Raw genomic sequence first — 15,019 nt, 5'->3', positions numbered from 1 at the left:
TGGTACCTTGAGATTGGCCACAGTGGGAGGATTTACAGCATAAAAATTGGTAAACACTACAAATCGGGGCTCCTCCTATCACTCCTGGAAAACTAATTGTTAAACATTAGCGGGCATACCACTTCTCCACCCCATCAAGACTTCACACCTAAGTGCTCACATTCCTCTGAGAATCTTTTGCTGCACACCCCACTCCTGCTATCAGTTTCTTATAAGTTAATTAGTAAACCTTAATTGAATGTTAGTGAGCATTATTTGAATGTTAGAATGCACATAAGTTAACTTTGCAGAAAGGAAAGGAAATGTATTTGAAGGATGGCATGTTTTATAAAACCCAAGAGTAGGAACCTGACAACCTCAGCAGCTTCTCCCTGTCTTCCTCTCCTCTCTTTAAGCTTCACCCTCTCTGATATCATATTCCTCCTTTTTCTCTGTTTCTCTCTCTGTTGCATTTGCACAAGGACTGGGTGGGCTGTCCCAGCTCTGACTTTACAATATCTTCCAGTTCAAGCCCCTAGGAGACACTGACACAAATCCCTGTCTCCCAATTCCACATTTCTGAAAGAAGGAAACTCTGATTGGTGCAGCTAGAGGCGAGTGTACCCCTTGGTCCAGTCTATGGCTGGGAGTGGTACCATGTGGTCTCCTGTGGGGCACAGAGACATGAGAAGGGCTGTGTGTGGAATGGGCTGTGATAGACTCAAACATTCTACTTTTCTATTATTGTACGTTTAGGTGGTTTCTAGTTTGTCCCTATTGCAAATAATGCTGTGGTGAACATCTTGGTGCAAAATCATTTTTTTACATTTCAGACTATTTCCTTAGGTATAAGTTGCAGAAATGAGATTAAAGGATAATAGAATATAAATGTGGCCGGGCGCGGTGGCTCATGCCTGTAATCCCAGCACTTTGGGAGGCCGAGGCAGGTGGATCACAAGGTCAGGAGTTTGAGATCAGCCTGGCCAATATGGTGAAACCCCATCTGTACTAAAAATACAAAAATTAGCCGGGCATAGTGGTGGTCACCTGTAGTCCTAGCTACTCAGGAGGCTGAGGCAGGAGAATCGCTTGAACCCAGGAGGCGGAGGCTGCAGTGAGCTGAGATGGCACCACTGCACTCCAGCCTGGGTGACAGAGTGAGACTCCATCTCCACAAAAAAAAATATATAAATGTTTTAAAGTTATTTGATAAATACTGCCAAATTGTTTTTCAAAAGTGTGCCATATCTACAGCTTCCAGCAGTGTGTGGCGAGTGCGTTACTTTTCTATACTCTCACTCAGCTGGCTGACATTTAAAAACATCTTTTAAATATTTATTCCTTTTTTGGCCAGGTGCAATGGCTCATGTCTCTAATCCCAGCACTTTGGGAGACTGAGGTGGGCAGATCACTTGAGCTAGGAGTTCAAGACCAGTCTGAGCAACATGGTGAGAGCTCATCTCTACATTAAAAAAAAAAAAAAAAAAGAGGCCAGGCACAGTGGCTTACGCCTGTAATCCTAGCACTTTGGGAGGCCGAGGCAGGTGGATTGCCTGAGCTCAGGAATTTAAGACCAGCCTGGGCAACACAGTGAAACCCCATCTCTACTAAAAAATACAAAAAATTAGCCAGGTGTGGCAGCATGCGCCTATAGTCCCAGCTACTCGGGAGGCCGAGGCAGGAGAATTGCTTGAAGCCGGGAGGTGGAGGTTGCAACAAGCTGAGACCACGCCACTGCACTCTAGCCTGGGCAACAGAGCAAGACTCCATCTTTAAAAAAAAAAAAAAAAAAAAAAAGGGCCAGGCATGGTGGCTCACACCTGTAATCCCAGCACTTTGGGAGGCCGAGAGAGGTGGATTGCTTGAGGCCAGGAGTTTGAGACCAGCCTGGCCAACGTAGCAAAACCCTGTCTCTACTGAAAAAATACAAAAATTGGCTGGGCGCAGTGGCTCACGCCTGTAATCCCAGCACTTTGGGAGGCTGAGGTGGGTGGATCATGAGGTCAGGAGATCGAGACCATCCTGGCTAACACGGTGAAACCCCGTCTCTACTAAAAATACAAAAAATTAGCCAGGCGTGGTGGCAGGCGCCTGTAGTCCCAGCTACTTGGGAAGCTGAGGCAGGAGAATGGCATGAACCCGGGAGGCGGAGCTTGCAGTGAGCCGAGATCGCGCCACTGCACTCCAGCCTGGGCGACAGAGCGAGACTCCATCTCAAAAAAAAAAAAAAAAAAAAAATACAAAAATTAGCTGGGCATGGTGGCACATGCTTACAGTTCCAGCCACTTGGGTGATTGAGGCATGAGAATTGCTGGAACCCAGGAGGCAGTGAGCCAATATCGCACCACTGCACTCCAGCCTGAGCAACAGAGTGAGACTCTGTCTCAAAAATAAATAAATAATAAAGTCTCAAGGCAGGAAAAAAGCAAGTGTCTCAGTCTGAAGGCTGTCAGGCAGGAAGAATTCTCTTACTTGAGGGAGAGTAAGCCCTCTTGTTCTGTTCAAGCCTTTAACTGACTGGATGGGGTCCATGTTAGGGAGAATTCGCTTTTTTTTTTTTTTTGAGATGGAGCCTCACTCTGTCACCCAGGTTGGAATGCAGTGGTGTGATCTCGGCTCACTGCAACCTCTGCCTCCCAGGCTCAAGCGATTCTTGTACCTCAGCTTCCCAACCAAGTAGCTGGGATTACAGGCACATGCCACCACGCCCGGCTACTTTTTTATTTTTAGTAGAGATAGGGTTTCACCATGTTGGCCAGGCTGGTCTCGAACTCCTGATCTCAAGTGCCGCCTGCCTCAGTCTCCCAAAGTGGTGGGATAACAGATGTGAGCCACTGCGCCTGGCTGAGAATTTACATGTTAATCTCATCTCAAAGCACTCTGACAGAAATACCCAGAACAATGTTTTACGTAATATCTCGGCACCTGTGGCCCAGTCATATTGAATATAAAATTAACCATCACTTCCATATAACCAGCACCACATCAAGAAACAACAGCACAAAGCTGGCTGGATTTTGAATGTTGATTTTGAAGTTGATCCAAATATTGTTCAGTATGTAAAATGTGCGTGCTACCCATTGACCCAGTAGTTCTTCTTTTACGAAGGTAGCCTATGGAAATATTCACAGAGATGGATAAAGAAAAATAAAAAGAGGCTGGGCGCAGTGGCTCACCCAATCACCTGAGGTCGGGAGTTTGAGACCAGCCTGACCAATGCCGAGAAACCCCATCTCTACTAAAAATACAAAATTAGCCGGGCGTGGTGGCACATGCCTGTAATCCCAGCTACTCGGGAGGCTGAGGCAGGAGAATCGCTCGAACCCGGGAGGCAGAGGTTGCTGTGAGCTGAGATCGCATCATTGCACTCCAGCCTGGGCAACAAGAGCTAAACTCCGTCTCAAAAAAAAAGAAAAGAAAAAGAAAAAAAGAGAGAGGGGAGGAAATCAAAGCTCAAGAGAGGTTAAGTAAATCTCCCAAGGTCACACAGCTAGTAATTGGCAAAGCTGGGATTTAACCAAGCAGTTTGGCTCTATCACAGCACTTTTATTTTATTTATTTATTTATTTATTTATTTTTGAGATGGAGTCCCGCTCTGTTGCCTAGGCTGGAGTGCAGTGGCACGATCTCGGCTCACTGCAAGCTCCGCCTCCCAGGTTCACGCCATTCTCCTGCCTCAGCCTCCCAAGTAGCTGGGACTACAGGCACCTGCCACCGCGCCCGGCTAATTTTTTGTATTTTTAGTAGAGACGGGGTTTCAGATGGTCTCGATCTCCTGACCTCGTGATCCACCCGCCTTGGCCTCCCAAAGTGCTGGGATTACAGGCATGAGCCACCACGCCCGGGCCATTTTATTTATTTTTTAAAGAGATGGGGTCTTGCTCTATTGCTCAAGCCAGAGCCCAGTGACACAATCATAGCTCACTGCTGCCTTGACCTCCTGGGCTCAAAGGATCCTCCTGTCTCAGCCTCCCACATGGCCCAGCCCAGCAGCACTTTTTTTTTTTTTTTTTTTGAGATGGAGTCTCACTCCGTCCCCCAGGCTGGAGTGCAGTGATGTGATCTCGGCTCACTGCAACCTCCGCCTCCTGAGTTCAAGCCGTTCTGCTGCTTCGGTCTCCCAAGTAGCTGGGACTGCAGGAACGTGCCACCATGCCCGGGTAATTTTTGTATTTTGAGTAGAGATGGGGTTTCACCATGTTGGCCAGCCTGGTCTTGAACTCCTGACCTCAGGTGATCCACCTGCCATAGCCTCCCAAAGTGCTGGCATTACAGGTGTGAGCCACCATGGCCAGCTGTCCAGCAGCACTTTTTTTTTTTTTTTTTTTTTCCAGATGGAGTCTTGCTCTTTCACCCAGGCTGGAGTGCAGTGGCACAATCTCAGCTCACTGCAACCTCCGCACCCTGTGTTTAAGCGATTCTCCTGCCCTAGCCTCCCGAGTAGCTGGGACTACAGGTGCATGCCACCATGCCCAGCTAATTTTTGTATTTTTAGTAGAGATGGGGTTTCACCATGTTGGCCAGGATGGTCTCGATCTCCTGACCTCGTGATCCACCCGCCTCAGCCTCCCAAAGTGCTAGGATTACAGGCATGAGCCACCATGCCTGGCAGCAGTACTTTTGATCATTATTTCTGTTTATTGGTAATAGTAAAAAATTAGAAACTACCCAGATGTACATAAAAAGTGAATTGGGGCCAGGCACAGTGACTCACACCTGCAATCCCACCACTTTGGAAGGCCAAGGCGGGCAGACCACTAGAGGTCAGGAGTTTGAGACCAGCCTGACCAACATGCTAAAATCCCCTCTCTACTAAAAATACAAAAATTAGCTAGGCATGGTGGCACACGCTTGTAATCTTAGCTACTTGGGAGGCTGAGGCACAAGAATCACTTGAATCCGTGAGGTGGAGGTTGTAGTGAGTCAAGATCGTACCACTGCACTCCAGCCTGGGGAACAGAGCAAGATTCTGTCTAAAAAATAAAAAAATAAAAAAAAGCTAATTGGGTATATAAATCAGTTATTTCTATCTAGTGAAATGGTACAGAGACACTAAAAAAGAAGGCAATCAGCCAGGCATGGTGGCTCATGCCTTTGGGAGGCATGAGCACCCAAAGGTGCTAATTCCAGCAGTTTGGGAGGCTGAGGCAGGAGGATCGCTTGAGCCCAGGAGTTCAAGACCAGCCTGAGCAACATAGTGAGACCCTGTCTCAAACGAAAAAAAAGGATAAAAAGGAAGGCGATCTAGACATACCTAGTGACAGAAAAGTGTTCGTGTTTTACAGTTGCAAAATAAGCTGTCATTTTGGTAAATGTATGTTAAGAATCTCTTTGGTGTGCAGGACCATGGACAGTGTCCACTGTCCTCTCTGTATAGCCTAGAATATATTACAATGAACTTCCATTACTGCTCTAATGGGAGAAGAACAACAGAAAGAAAAAATTGGTCCAGTGAGGAGCTTCAGCCCCTGGGAACTGGTTTATGGCCGAGTCTCAGTTCCTTGCCTGGCATACCACACAGCTCATGGTGGTCCATGTCTCCTGGCTCCTCTTGACTTCCTGCCTCCCTGCCTCCCTCTTCCTAGGACGCTGTTTGTGACTGTAGTACCCAGTCTCTCACCTCCTGCTTCGCCCGATCGTCCCGCTCTGCCATCCGCCACTCTCCTTCCAAGTGCAGGCTGCATCCTTCAGAGTCCAGCTGGGGTGGGGAGGAGAGGGCACTCCCCCCCAGCGAGTGACAGAGCAGCCAAGCTCCCCGCCTCAACCAGCCCAGCCCCTGGATAGCAGAAGGGAACCAGCAGAGACGAGACGAGGTGAGGCGAGGGGCTGTGTCCTCAGCATTGCCTGGCCCTGGAGGGACAGCAGTGATGCCACTGCCAGAATGCAGCTTTCACATCAAGGTAAAGCCGGGTCTCCTGCTGGCCCCTGGGTGGTGAGCTTCGACTTCCCAGGGGAAGGCAGTGAGTGGGAGAGAGACCAAACCTGGGCTTCCCAAGCATCCACTGAGAGATCTGTCAAGAGCCGATCCCTGGGTCCTAAGAGAGAGCCTTGCCTGGTTCTGCCCATGCCACCCTCTTGGAAAGCCCAAGAAGGATACATGTCTGGCCATGCCTTTGGGGAAAAGGAGTCAGAGAGATGTTTCCTGCTGACCATCCACCCCTTCATTTGGGAGGAGACACTGCTGAGAAGAACAGGCTTTGCTCTAGGGCTCCATGTTTGGTTCCTGGTGGAGCCCTGTTGGGCATCATCACCATCACCTCCTTCTCTCCACCACCTCCTCCTCCCAGCCCCACTGCTCTAGATTGCTGGGACACTAGGGAGTATGATAGGGCAGTAGCCAGGGCCATTGCTTAGTGTCCTGGAGCCCTGGATCTCCCTGCCCATAGCCTGGATGCAGCAAGAGCTGGGAGGCGAAGTGGAAACATGCAGGGCTCAGGGTTGGGGAGTGATTGCAATTGCCTTCCTTGCCAAAGTGACTTGGGGCCCCAACGTTCCCAGCAGACCCCTTGAGGACAGAAATAGGTAGAGTCAGTCTCAAGACCTGGTGCATAGATAAATGCCTAAATACACTGCCTTGATCTCAAGTGATCTCAGAGGCCTCTTTCCCTGGCACCCTGAGAGGCAGCAGGCACTACATCTCCACTGTGTTTACATCCTGCAGCTGGTTGGGGGGCAAAGATATTCCCAGTAAGAGATTCTTGGTTGGCCAGGTCAGGCCCAGGAGAACACCAAGAGGCCAGAGCCCAGGACACAGCAGTAGACTGGGGCCTGGAAACACATATCTTGCCTAGATTGTTTATTTGAATTTTTCCTACTATAAATATTTAAGGTGGTTTACTTTATTTTAATAATTTAATTTATCCCAAAGTCCCTAAGGTAATTTATTGGAGGTTGAAACATGCATTCTTGCCACTGGGACGACATGGGGCTTCTAACAGCATGGACAGGCATGGGGTCCCCTGGTTGGACGAGGCAGCTTGGCAGCCAGGTTTGGAGACCTGGTCTCCTGGTCAGCTTTGGAGGGCCGCTCAACAGAGCTGGAGCCCTGCACCCTAACACTGCTAGCCATGTGGCCTCAGAACACTACTTATTACTCAATGCCTGGTACTTGGCCAGCCCCAGCGGTCAGTCTATAAATACTCACTGACAAGGTGGAGGGCTGGACGGCCATCACCACTCCCCAGACGTTCTCCATTGCCTGTCTCATTTCCCTCCCTCCCTCTGACACCTTTCTTCATGAGTCGAACGTGGATTACTAAAGCTCTATTAAGAGTGTGGAGATCCCTCCACGTTTCCCAAATGAGAACTCATAGGAAAACAGGACTGAACTTTGAGAATGTTGTTTATCGCAGCTTTGCACATAAACCTGAGTGTCTCCCAGCCTGCCTCGGTTCTCACCAGCCTGCCAGCCTTTTCACCAGCCTCTCTCCTTAGCCTTATGGCCTTTCACGGCTCTTCTCCCTGCCCCAGCTCTGCTGCCCGCCCTTCCTCACGTCCCCTGTGAGCTGCCTGAGCCATTGGTTGGATTTCGACGTGGCTCATTGCAGCATGTGGGGCAGCGCCTCCCATGGCCTCGCCTTGGTGCCGGTGAACCCCTTTTGGTTGCACACATGCTCCCCACACACACATAGACATCAGCCTTCCTGTAACTGACTGGGGACCCAGAGTGGAAACACCAGGATGGATCAGCTTGTCTGCAGAATTGCCCATCAGGAAGACCAAAAACCAGTAGCTTTGCTGATTTGCCCCCAGGACTCTGGAGGCGCCCCTGCACTCCCACCTCCCACCTGCCAGTTCCCAGACCCACCCATTCGGGATCACCTGGACCAGTTACCCCAAGTCCTGCATCTCCCTTCCCTGCAGGCTGAACACCAGGGTCATGCCAGTCCCGCCAGCCGCCTCCTCCATGCCCCAGTGACTGGTGTGGGCAGAGCAGGCAGCCAGTGGAGCTGTGGGCCAGTTCCGCTCTTGGATGCTGCTGCTCTCACCCATGAGGTCAGGGGGGCCCTCCAAGGTTATCTCCAGGTGAGGGGATTCACATCAGGCCACAAGCCACCAGAGGCCTTCTGCCACCTCCCAGAGCGACAGAGAGCCAGAGAGGCTGCGTACTCAGCCTCGGGGAGAAATCCCCGTGGGACCTGAGCCCCAAGACCTACGGACCACTCAGCCTTACCATCGTACTGTCCAGGATTGTCCTTGCCATCTTTGTTGTCTCAGCCAGACCTTGGTTTTCAGTAAAGCCCCAGTTTCTACTTCCTGCATGCCACTGTGCAAGGCCACTCATCACTGTTCCTGCAGAAGCCTCCGGACGTGGGGCTGGATGGGGTTGAAAATGTTACATGTAAATATTGGTTTGGTTCGGTTTTTAGCATTTTACTTGGTAACTGGTTGTTTTCTTTTTTGGGGTGGGGGGATTGGTTTGTAAAAATTCTCTACTCTTTTGGAATGTGATTTCTAAGTTTGTTTGTTTCTTCAAATGCCTTTTAAGTCTTGGTAACATTCCCAAAGCAGAAAACTGCCTGACCCACAGTGGGGATTCCCTGGAGAATTGGGGTCCCAAGAAGGAATGCTGCCCTTCTCGAACCCTTTCTCCCCCTTCCTCCTGCCTCTCTGCCTTTTACTGCTATTCCCTTCTTCTCCTCCTTTATCCTTCTTTCTGTTTTCCCCATCTCCACTCTCTCTTCAACCAAAGTCCCAAGGAACCCTCGGGTCTCAATCCCCCATAGACCACTTGGCTTGGGTCCATGGGGTTGGCATCAGTTGGTTGGCGGAAATGGGGGACCAGTTGGCATGATGGCCCTAAACTGGGAAACCTCATGTTTCTTATGTCTCACCTCTTTCCAGAGCCAAATCAGCCCCTTTTGGAATGATGACTTCATTGGAATGCAAATCAAGTCATTTTGGTGCATCAGTGGCTCTTAGGCCTGCACACACGAGACATCAGAATCCAACCCTCTGACCCTGTGCCAGCCCTTTCCCCCAGTTTATTTCCCACCAAAGGCTGACCTCTAAGAGGTCTTGCTTTCTATGAACTCAAGATGGGTCCCACCTCTAGGTGTCCCCAGGTGCACTCTTCTACCAGTTGGCTTCCGATGTGACAAGGCCAAGGGCCCAAAGACTTGACCCTCTTACACCCTGTGCTGACATGGTTCCATCATGTCCACCCGCATGCACTTTTATGGTTTCATCACCCAGCCTCTTCTCCTCTGGCCCACCCAGCGTCCAGGCTCTTTCTCCCTCTCCCCTCCTATCTAGAATGTCCCCTGCTTCTAGCCTCACCAGACCCCCCAAGTTCCCACTACTTCTTCCATAATAATAGTAATAACAATGGTTATCATCATCCCCTGCACATCCCGCCTAAAGCACTTTACTATATAGAAAACGTTTCCCCTGGCCGGGCATGGTGGCTCACGCCTGAAATCCCAGCTCTTTGGGAGGCTGAGGCGAGCGGATCAGTTGAGGCCAGGAGTTCAACGCCAGCCTGGCCAATGTGGTGAATCCCTGTCTGTACTAAAAGTACAAAAAATTAGCTGAGCATGGTGGTGCGTGCCTGTAATCCCAGCTACTCAGGAGGCTGAGGCGGGAGAATCGCTTGAGCCCAGGAGGCGGAGGTTGCAGGAGCAGAGATTGCGCCACTGCACTCCAGCCTGGATGACAGAGTGAGACCCAATCTCAAAAAAGAAATCGTTTCCCACCCCACATCTCCTTCAGACCTCTCAGGGACAACTCTGGGAGGCAGCCTTGGCAGGACATGGGTTAGTGCGCCCATTTTGCTGTGAGGAAACTGAGGTACAGGTCTCATCCCAGAGCATGAGAAGTCACTGAGTTTAGATGAGAACTTGGGTCCAACTCTGTCCTGTTTGCTGTGCAAATCCGCTGCCCTGCTGGGGGCTTTTGGTGGGTCCAGAATACCCAGAATATGCTGCTGGCCAACCCAGGCATAAAACAAGTCCATTCTAGATCACTGAGCCTGTGTATTCCAGAGGGTGATCTGAGGTCCCCATTCAGCAGAATTCTCTGAGGGCATGTTCAGAATGTAGATTCCTGGGCCCCACCTTGAATCTGCATGTTTAACAAACTCTCCTGGGGTTGAGGGGTGGGTGCAGTGGTCACACCTGTAATCCCAGCACTTTGGGAGGCTGAGGCGGGTGGATCACTTGAGCTCAGGAGTTCGAGCCTGGCCAATATGGTGAAACCCTGTCTCTACTAAAAATGCAAAAATTAGCCAGGTGTGGTGGCACATGCCTGTAATCCCAGCTACTTGGGAGGCTGAGGCAGGAGAATCACTTGAACCCGGAGGGGAGCAGAGGTTGCAGTGAGCCGAGATTGTGCCATTGCGCTCTAGCCTGGGCAACGGAATGAGACTTGTCTCAAAAAAAATAAAAAATAAAACCAGCCCTCCCAGGGGGATCTTAGGCACTATTGGCCACACCATTGGTGTTCGTGGCCCTGATTATTAGGCTATCTTTCTTTTTTTAAGTCTTTTTAGATTTATTTTTTATTTTATTTATTTATTTATTTATTATTTATTATTATTATTTTTAGAGACAGGGGGTCTCCCTATGTTGCCCAGGCTGGTTTCAAACTCCTGGGCTCAAGTGATCTGCCCTCCTCAGCCTCCCAAAGTGCTGGGCTTACAGGCAGGCATCAGCCACCGTGCCAGGTCATCTTCCTTTTTCTTTTTCTTTCTTTTTTTTTTTTTTTGGAGACAGAGTCTTGCTCTGTCATTCAGGCTGGAGTACAGTGGCGCCATTTCAGCTCACCGCAGCCTCCACCTCCCAGGTTCAAGCAGTTCTCCTGCCTCAACCTCCCGAGTAACTGGGATTACAGGTGTGTGCCACCACACCCGACTAATTTTTTTATTTTTAGTAGAGACGGGGTTTCACCATGTTGGCCAGGCTGGTCTTGAACTCCTGACCTCAGGTGATCCACCCACCTCGGCCTCCCAAAGTACTGGGATTATAGGCGTGAGCCACGGCATCCAGCCTCATCTTTCTTTTAACCAATAAACATGATGCTGTATCTTAAAAAGAGCACTGAGCAGGGACTTAAGGGATCGAGTCCTCAACCAAACTGATTTAATTACTCAGGATTTTCAAAAAGCATCAGAGGCTATTTACAATCTTAATCATAGGGGTTCAGTAAAATAAAAATAAGAAGTAAAAAAGCAAGAGAAATTATTCTGTAAATCTAACTGGTGTAATTCCCATAATCATGCAATTAAGTTTTACTCTTGAGTTTCCTGACAGCCATGGTAAAAAGAGAAACACATCAGGATTTATAATTTTTATCATCCAATTATGGGAAGCAAGCATGTTGGCCCCAGGAGACGAACTCTTCTACTAATTTATAGCATGTATCCTTTCATCAAGGGCCACTGAGCCAGTTGGTGAGTCAACGGGTGAACCTAAGATGCAAGGATGTTTTCCAGGTGACTATTTAAAAAAATAAATAATCCACCAACGTGATTGACCTTGGCGAGATCATGTTTCTAGTCTATACCTCAGTTTCCCCATCTGAGGGATGGAAAGTGAGGATAATGTCCCACCCCATGTAACTGTGGTGAGGACCAACTGCAACACTGTGCCTGCGAGTCTCCTTGGAAAAGTGTAAGGTTCTACACAAATGGAAAGTGATCTGATCACACTCAGTGTCCCCAGCCCAGCCTTTCAGTGCCCTGGCCCTGGGGTGGGGGACAATACTCTCCTCACCCCCTTCACTAGTCTTCATGAATAGCAAGGAGGCCATAACATAATTTGGTCTAAACCCCTTCCTTTTTAAAAGAATGATGGCAAAATGTGCATAACATTAAATTTACCATTTTAAAGATTTCTAAGTGGCTCGAAGTACATTTGCAATGTGTAACTGCCACCTCCAGAACTTTTTCATCATCCTAAACTGAAACTCTGTACCCACTAAACAGTAACTCCCCACTCCCCCTGTCCCCAGTCCCTGGTAACCTCTATTCTACTTTTTTTTTTGCTCTGTGGATTGGCCTATTCTAGGTATCTCTTTTAAGTAGAATCATATAGTATTTGTCCTTTTGTGTCCAGCCCCCTCATTTTTTGAGATGAGGAATCAGGCCCAGAGAAGGCAGTGGCTCACCCAAGGTCACACCGCAAACCAGAGGCAGAGCCAAGACCAGAACCCAGGTTTCCTGACTCCCAACAGGTCTTGCATCCCCAGTAGTGAATGAGACACTGCTTTGACTTTCTGTAATCTTGGTTTAGCCCCTTCCTCTCTCTGGGCTCAGTCTGCTTCCCACCACTCACCCATTCTTTCTTTATCATCTCCCTCCAAAGCCTCTTGTCCTCCTGCCTCCTCTTCTCCTTGGCTGGTTCCTGCCAGCAAATGGAGTGGCCCTCATCCACGCCAGGTTTTCCTCTTCTGGGTCCGGAGCTCACTATAGTATTCAGCCCTCAGTCCTCCCAGGATGTTCTTCCCAGCACTGCTGCCTCCTGCGGATTTTCCTGTAACCTCAGTAACTGGCTTCTCGTCCCCCTGCCTCCTACCAGGGAAGCCTTCCTGTCCGCGTCTGTGGTTTCCCAACTCTGATATTTGCTCTCAAATGTGGTGGTGTCCTGGTTCTGTGTTTATTTATTTTGTGTTTTCTCACACCAAAAAAAAAAAAGCCTCTTCCTCCAATGCATCAGGAGGCACCAGCCCTGCCAGCCCTTCTCACTGGGCTCACCCTGCCCCAGCAACCCCCCAGTGCCGCCCTTAAGCCACACTGTCTTCTCTGTAAGCAGCCTGCCAGCAGCAGCCCCAGCACTTTGCAATGGGCGTGTGTGTGGTGGTGGTGCGGGGGGCTTGGATCCCTCCTTTTTCCTCCTCTGCCCTGCCCAGGCCCAGATGGCCTTGACTGTAAAGCAGGTGCTGCCTGACAGGTTCTTCTCTCCCTGTCTCTGGTCATTGATCCATCTCTTTGTCCATTCAGTATCCAACCATCCTCTCCATTCTCCTCTGGACCTCACCACTCTCAGAGCTGCTTGTCCTGGCAGAATCTACAGTTCACCCCAACTCTATGCCTTACCCCTCCCAACCCAACAGCATTTGCAGTTTGCAAAATACACAGACCCAAGTCCTGAGGGGACTGAGGACATGATGCTGGGCCCAAGTCTCCTGCTCAGGGCTTCTCTCCACTGCCAGTCCTGCCACTCCTTCCTCACCCTCCTTGGAGCCTCCTCTACTGCTTGTCTATCCCAACGGCCCTGCTCCCCTCCCTTCCTGCCCTTCACCAGCTTTCTGGACACCATGCCCTGAGGAAGGGACCTTTGGTTTTCTCTAAACATCTTTGAAGGGCCGAGGCAGTCAGGGCTGGCTGCCTTGTCACTCTTTATTTGGAAGCCACTCAAACCATTCCCAAGAAGAGGGACCTCAGCTGGCAATCTGGAAACCTGGCCCAGGTCTGGGCAGATGTCTTCACTTCTCCTACCTTCCCAGTCTTGTGATCCTGTGATGAGCACCAGGATGGCCCTGTGGGCCCTAGAGCACCCCTCATGCTGTAGGGTCCTGCAGCCCCATCCTTTCTCCACTGGGCCCTGGTATCCTGGCTCCTCTCTCAGCTCTGCCACTGATCTCTGTGCCTTAGTTTACTTCTCTGCACGGGGGACTCACCCCAAGACCATTTCCAGCAGCTTCCCAGGTGATGTGGTGCCCCAAGGCTGGGCTTTGCCAGCTGTGGCCCAGCTCCTTAGTGCTGCCCAGGAGACACCAGGCTGCTCAGAATGAGGTGACTGCGGGCACCATTCTCAGCCAGTGGTTCTTGTATTGCATTCCAGCAGCAGGAATATCACCTGGGAACTTGATAGAAGTGCAAATTAGCAGCCCCACCCAAGACCCACTGAATTAGAGCTTGTGGAGTGGGGCCCTACAAGCTGGGGTTTTAAGGAGCCCTCCAAATGATTCTGACGCATAAGAATATGCCAACTGCTGATCTGGGCTAGCCATTAGTAGAGCCTGGGGAGGGACTGGGACTGGCTAGGCCAAGAACAGGTGGAAAACACCAGCCTTATCTGGACTCCTGAGATTGGGAACCACCACCAACAAAAACCAACCCTATAGTCGCTCCTCTTGGAAGAGGAAGAGAAGTTGAAGGGCCTGGAGAAAGCACACATTGTTTGTTTCCCTGCTTCTGCTCACCTCTCTCACTTGTCTTGGTTTTACAAAAGGCTGTGTGGATGGTGCCAGCCAGGGAGGGGGTGGGAGTCCTGGGGAGGCAGGAGGCAGAAGACCCTGACTTTCTCCCTTGGGAACCTCACCATAGGCCAGATAGCCCCTCTTCAAACTGAAAGAAACCTTAACTCCACAAAGAAAGCATCCTAAATCCCCAGTTCCTCCTCCTCCCAACCCCAGGGATACCTTGTAGACAGTGCCAAAAAACAGCTCCAACCCCCAGCAGCTGGGAAGAGAGCCAGAAGCTGCCCTTCCTCCTCATCCTGGCCCCTCCCCAGCCCCCGCCAATACTGTGAACCCCCTTCCCACTCAGCCTGGTTTCCTGGTGAGGGTCCTGCAGTCATGGGCCCTGGGGGACCCCCAGGGCAAGGCCCATGGGAGGGAAGGGACCAAGGGCATCCTTGGGCCAACTGTCCACCTCTCTTGTCCACTATTCTCTCCTTTCCACTTCTGTCTTCAAAAGGCTCCTTCCTAGGATGGATCGGGTGCTAGGACACTGCAGTCCAATCCACCAGCTCTCCCTGCCCCTGTGTCTTATTTCAGACATGAGAATAACTGTACAGTGTAAACTTATAAAGCGTTTTTAATGGTTGTAGATTGGAAATAAAGTATGTCATATGAACAGCTGCTGTGGACTTGGCCTCCTCTCTGATTTTTCTAATGAGGTGGGTGGGGGCCCCAGCAGATCTGAAACCTAACTTTTCCCCACTCCCAGCTGCCTGGGAAGTGGGGAGCCCAGGGAGGCCACAGCCAGCTGGCTGGTTTGGAGTCACTTGGGAGGGGCCACCAGGTGTTCTGGCTGCTGCCTGCTGATACTTCAGCGTCTCCCACACAGTGTGATATGACCACTGAGAAACAAATGCAG

The 15,019-nt window shown here is 50.2% G+C and overlaps 1 protein-coding gene across 1 annotated transcript in view; it reads left to right on the top strand.

Moving 5' to 3' along the window:
• Nucleotides 1–14,780, top strand: part of MTCL2 (microtubule crosslinking factor 2) — an 86,850-nt gene extending 72,070 nt beyond the window's left edge. The window contains exon 15 of the mRNA XM_009437174.4: nt 5,565–14,780. Coding sequence (XP_009435449.2) covers nt 5,565–5,717 — 153 coding nt within the window. The 3' untranslated portion in view covers nt 5,718–14,780. The remainder of the gene's footprint in view (nt 1–5,564) is intronic.
• Nucleotides 14,781–15,019: the final 239 nt, after the last annotated feature.

The sequence above is a fragment of the Pan troglodytes genome, chromosome 21 (genome assembly GCF_028858775.2).
Source record: "Pan troglodytes isolate AG18354 chromosome 21, NHGRI_mPanTro3-v2.0_pri, whole genome shotgun sequence".
Classification (NCBI taxonomy): Eukaryota; Metazoa; Chordata; class Mammalia; order Primates; family Hominidae; genus Pan; species Pan troglodytes.
Note: the sequence above shows the minus strand (reverse complement) of the source record. Positions and strands in the feature narration are given on the sequence as shown.